Raw genomic sequence first — 6,000 nt, forward strand, 5'->3', positions numbered from 1 at the left:
ATTACTGTAGAAATGTAGCAAATTGCTGCCTTATTCAATTTTGTATTATGTTAAGATTTGAACATATTTTGTTAGGATTTAAAAAGAGTATGTAAACGTGTAAAATGGCCTGTAGTTTTGGTGGTGTTTGTGTAGTGAAAATGTATTCATGTCATTTGAAAGATGTGTCACTGAATGCATGTTGTGCCAATGCAATGATAAATACAGTAATCCACAGTTTAGCCCACATACAGTAGATTGATGTTGTGCTCACTGTGTGAAGGGTTTTGAAAAACTCCTATAGTTGTCCTATAGTGATTGTAAAAAAAATGTAATGTCAATATACAAAGTTACTTGTACTAAATCTGCTTTTTACCTTAAATTGTACCACCATAATAATACAGGAGGTTTAACAGAAAGCCACACGATGAACCAAGAGTTGATCGAGTGGCCTGTTCACTTGGCCATGGGTCGTACACAAATGCTAAAATAATGTCATAAACCTTAATTAAATAACAGAAAGTGTGATACAAAACACCTGAATGTACATTACTGATAACAAAAACAAGAAGAAACATGGTATGTGCCATGCAGGGACTTCTGGGAAAGTCATTTTACTGTGATTTTTTATTTCTTTTTTTACTGTAAGTTATTTGTTAATACATAGTTTTTATATCCAAAAACACACATTTTACAGTAAAATTACATATAATGTGAAGTTAAAACATTTTTAATTTTTTACTATTTTTATTTTTAATAAGCTTTTTACTGTAGCATTTTTACTGTAAAATCAGTTGTATTTCTGTAAAAATTACTAACATATTTTACAGTGAGTGATGGTTAATGGTACCTACTCCATATACTCTTATATCATAGATATCACATCACAGATTTATTGCCATCAAGGTGATATTGACTTAAATGTGTCTTTCAGATCACATTGACATTCAAACATATAGTTGACAGCATTACTGGATTCATTTTTAAAAAACAATGAAGTTCAAAATAAGGAACAAATGACAATTTGGGGTGATTGTGGAGTTTTCTGACTGGTACAATGTACACGTATCATCAACAGTTTTTTCCTAATTAATAGTAATTTACACTATGCTGCTTATTGTGGTGAAAGGTGAAAGGTACAAGACAATGGAAGTAAATTACGCAGAATTTTTACAGAGCACCTGACCGGCCATGAAACCTGCAATATTCTCACAGAGGAAATACAAATTTTCCTTTTCAAAAAAAGAACTATATTACGTGTGATATGATCATTTTTGTCCTGGGTGAGGGGTACTGAGTAGTCACCTCAACTTCCCTTCTGTCTGTGATATTTGAAAAGAGCACGATGACTATCACACTGTCTGTGTAAATAGGGAAGTGGTGACAGAAACTCAGTACACCATGTGATGTTACCCTCGGCCCCCCCCCCGCCGGTCATGAAACAGAAAGCAGCATGCTGAAGGGGATGTCCAATATCAATTTCTTATATCTACATCTGTGTTTTATAATTCAGATGATGTTTTTAATTGTAAAGAAAAGTCCCTAGAACTTTGCATTGAATGTCTGATTTGTATGGAAAATATAGACCAATATATTAAGTGACATCAACAAATCTTTCTTAGAACTAACTTAGTTTCCATTTTGAACAGAATTGTTTTATCATTTAAGACCATACAAACATATTTTTGGGTTACAATATTTCGATAGTCCACTTTAGACATTTTATAAAGTAAAAGTAATTTTGCAACTACCTAACTGTAACTAACTCTCATTAGAGCAGTTGATCTCAAACTTTTTGAGTTGAACTATTGTCCACAACAATATTTAAGGGTAAAATCAAATATTTTAGATATTTTTAGTTGTTTTAACTTATTTCAATACTGGTTTTGTCTTATTTTAAATAATTGTAAGTCATCTTGAGGCCCCCGGCCTCCTGGTTGAAAGTATTAGTAGACTCTTAGGGTAAGTTTACACAATAACGATGTACTAGAAACGTAAAAGTTTCCGCAAACAGACGGCAACGAAAACCACTAAAAACGCGGTATTCTACTGCCAGGCCAGTAGTTGGCGATGTCACTTTGTAAAGAAACACTACGCGCCTATAGACTGAACATGTAATACGCATGCGCATGACATCACCGTTTTTTGTAGTTTACACTGAGAGGATAAAGGCATCATTTTCAAAAACTTGCACTTTTGCTAACATCATGTTTTCCCAAAATGCCATTGTCGTGTGTAAATGAACGACCAAAACGCATAAAAAGTTTTCTGTTTTTAGTTTAGTTAAGTTAAATGGTGTCATAAAAATGGCTCCTTATGTTACAAGTGTTAGGGTTCGGGTTAGTAGAATAAGTTGACATGCAGTTGCAAAGTTACTTATAGTCAGTAGAACGTCTGTAGAGGAATCATCACAATAAAGTGTCAGCAGATGTTAGGAAAAGTCTATTAATACTCTAATGACTGGTAGCTGACATGGAGTTGCAAAGCTACATATAGAATGTCTAAAGTGGACTATCAAAATAAAGTGTTTCCATTTTGCTCCTTCCTTAAAAAATAAATGTCACTCGGTTCAGAATCTAATGCAGTGACATTTAAATACATTTTTGAATGTTGAATGTAAATTTTCCCCATAACAACAACATACGACTTTCTATTTGCAGTTGTGTTTATTAAGTTATTTATTGGCTCTTAAATATTAACATCCAGTCAACCTTGACAACCAACTTCTTTTTTTTTTTTTTAAATCAGTGTTTTTCTATAGCAAGAAATCAGTGGTATTGTGTGATGAATCCAGGAAATACAAGCCTTTTTTTTATATTTGTTGGCCTGATGAAGTAATATCCAACTGAGGAAATAGACAATTTGAAATAGATAGGTGTGTTATACAGATTATTGTGAGAATATCCCATCAGTTCCCCACTGCGCACACAAAAACAGTCAGATTTACATTTGCTCTGTACATTGTGTGTCCATAAATCATTTCACGTCACATGAAATTGTTCATATTATGTCATTAGTATTATTTCCAAGTCATCTCATGCCAACCAGATATGACACTCATCCAGAATTGAAAATAATGAAAGTTAAATAAGGTCCATATGGTGTTCCTTTGGTTGCAGCACGTTTCAGATCTCCTGTGGTTCATCACAGGTGAGCTTCACAGAAGGCTCTTTTGTCTTTGTGTATCCCACAGCCATGTGGGACAATAGAGCAGTGTACCACGGCACATATATAAACAGTAGCTTATTCAAGCTTTTATGTAGATCGCAATGTTCAGTGCAACCTGAGTCCAGGCCTACATATCGGCAAAGCCTGATTATGCCACGGCCATCATGTCCATTGCACCAACAGTCCCAAAGATGTCTTTGAAGTCCTACAGTCCTTCATTTACGATGTTCTCAGACCTTAATCCTATGCGAGACTGATTCCAGAAGGGATCTGTACATGTCCGAGCGAAGAAACCTGGGATAGGAATCCCTCTCCATAAGACCAAAGACAATCCTCTGAGCCTCATCGAAGCACACTCTAGTTGGAGCTTGGACGTTCTGCTTGATGAGGTCTCTAGTGACGTGGTCGATGTTTATCTGAGGAGAGATTGACGGAGAAGCAGTGAGAAGCATATTGACGTTGATCGATTGCTCCATCGCTCAATAAAACCACATAGAGATCTTCAGACTGTGCTAGTGTGCTTACCTCTTTGGGAGCTTCTGCCTTGATGAAATGCTCAAATATCTTCTTGGCCCTTGAGGATAGCCTGGACGAACTCCTGATTTTTTTGTAGTCTTCACAAACCAGCCAAAATTCAATGTTCTCATCGCTGAACTCGGACTTGAGGAAGGTGTGAAATGTTGCCATGCCATCTACAAGAACAAACCGCAGGGTTAATCTGTGGCTCAATGCAAATGCACCTGTTTTGCGTCAGTGCGGCAGCTTGTGTTTGGACACTTAAATGCCCCTGAATAACTGAATTTCATTGTGTTAGATACCAAATATGAGTATAACCAAGTAGCAGCTGCAAAAACGTTTGCTTTTCTAAGAGCAAATGCTTTTATGAGCAATTTTTAAAATGACTTTCAACCAGCTGGTGCCAAGGTAGTCATTCTTTATAATATTAATCTTGTCTTGATATTAAAATAAATTCTTTGGTTTTAAGATTTTTTTGCTCTCCCTAGCCACAAAATATGTATGTATGCAAAAGTGATTTCTACTATACGAACTGATAGCCAAAAGCAGCTTTAGTTTTATAAAAACTATTTGGACATTGAAATATATTAATGTTATTGAACTATTTTTTGAAAGAAGTCTCTTATGCTCACCAAGGCTACATTTATTTGATCAGAAATAAAGTAATATTGTGAAATATTATTTCCATTTAAAATAACTGATTTCAATTTTATTATATCTTAAAATGTAATTTATTTATGTGATGCAAAGCTGAATTTCACATGATCCTTCAGAAATCATTTGAATATGCTATACATTGTGCGATACATTTTTTTTTAGGGTTTTTAATGGCTAAAAAGTTCAAAAGAATGGCATTTATTTGAAACAGAAACATTTTGTAACACTTGAAATGTCTTTACTGTCAAGTAGTAATTTCTTGAAAAAAATCATAAAAATGCCAAACTATGGTAATATATATCTATATATACCTATATTTATAGTTCAGGTGACTTTATTTCCATTAATAATGGAAAAAGGCAAGCAAGACTTGTATATGAAAAAAGTATATTATATATATATATATATATATATATATTTTTTTTTTTTTTTTTTAATTGCAATTATATCCTTACATTGTAAATTTTCATGTGTAGCTTACGTGTTTTAATAACTTTTGTATAACTAAAACTGCTTTTCTCTTTTGCTTTGCATACATATAGTCAGTTCCTTGATCCAGCTATCTGACCATCTAGTAAACAGTGCAGGTTTTGTTTGTGTATATTTGCCTTGCCCTACATGACGTCAACTAAATCCACAATGCAAAAGAAGTGGTTTTGAATGCTGTGATGAAATGTTCTTGTGAATATTAAATTCACAGACATGTGTGCACAATGTCAAGCGTATTAGATTCGATACATTAATTAATAACTATAAGAACATCAGTATAATAATTAATACATGCATATGCCACTTACATTTGGATCTTAGGAGATTTTCCAATGACTGGGACCAAAGCAGGGTCTCACCAGGGTTCAGTCTGTTTGAATAAATCATAATTAGTTTACATTCAAACGCAATCAACAATAGTTGATTACAGTTGTGATTATATATTTCACAAGAAAAAAGTCAAAGTAGCTTACTTGTCTGTCAAATGGCAACGAAACCGCCACTTGTCTAGTCTCCTGAGGAGTGAGAATTTGTTTGGTTAAATTTCTAAGACAAATGCTCCAATTCCATGATATATTCTGTTTTCACCACACATACATTTTAAAAGTAAATACTACAACAAACACCACTTACCGGGGATTGACTGTTTTATCCTCCTGGTTCATGTTTTTTATTTCAGTTGAAGATGACAATATGGTTGGCATCTTAACAAAAACTTGTCTGGTGCTAATACGTGTTGCTGTGCTGTTGTGCTTCAGTTATTTCAGTTAATAAGAGCGGGCTGTTCTCACAACCCTTTTTATGCAGCATTGGCGTCATCAGTTTAGAATCACCAAACCACAAAAGCAAAAAAAAGAGAGAGGAAGTTTTTGGGGTGACGCTAACTAGCTGAGACAGGCGCAATGGTGTTTCTGTCTATGAAACCAGCTACAGCAGGTCTGTGCATCTGCAGATATGCAAATCAGACTGGAAAGTTCATGGACAGATAAGCAAATGCTGACTTTTACATCAGATCTTTTTTTTTTACAAGCTTTTGTGTTTGTATTTAGAAAACAAACCATTGATCATTAATATACTTTCATGTGGTGTACTTTAGGAAATAAAGTCATCTGAACTGATGGCTATAATATAACATGTAACCACCCTAGTGAAAAAAACAAACCTATACCAAAATGTGTTTAAAATAAATTT

General features: G+C 34.1%; 1 protein-coding gene across 1 annotated transcript; it reads right to left on the reverse strand.

Annotated features, from left to right (window-relative positions):
* Window positions 1-2,255: 2,255 nt before the first annotated feature.
* rgs13a (regulator of G protein signaling 13a) lies at window positions 2,256-5,726 on the reverse strand. Its single transcript, XM_084120543.1, has 5 exons — window positions 5,443-5,726; window positions 5,283-5,324; window positions 5,118-5,179; window positions 3,673-3,839; window positions 2,256-3,563 (listed from the first exon to the last, which is right to left on the reverse strand). The coding sequence occupies exons 1-5, from the start codon at window positions 5,511-5,513 to the stop codon at window positions 3,378-3,380; spliced, it is 528 nt and encodes a 175-aa protein (XP_083976669.1). The 5' UTR covers window positions 5,514-5,726; the 3' UTR covers window positions 2,256-3,377.
* Window positions 5,727-6,000: the final 274 nt, after the last annotated feature.

This window comes from Abramis brama (genome assembly GCF_963993115.1).
Source record: "Abramis brama genome assembly, chromosome: 7".
NCBI classification, from domain to species: Eukaryota; Metazoa; Chordata; class Actinopteri; order Cypriniformes; family Leuciscidae; genus Abramis; species Abramis brama.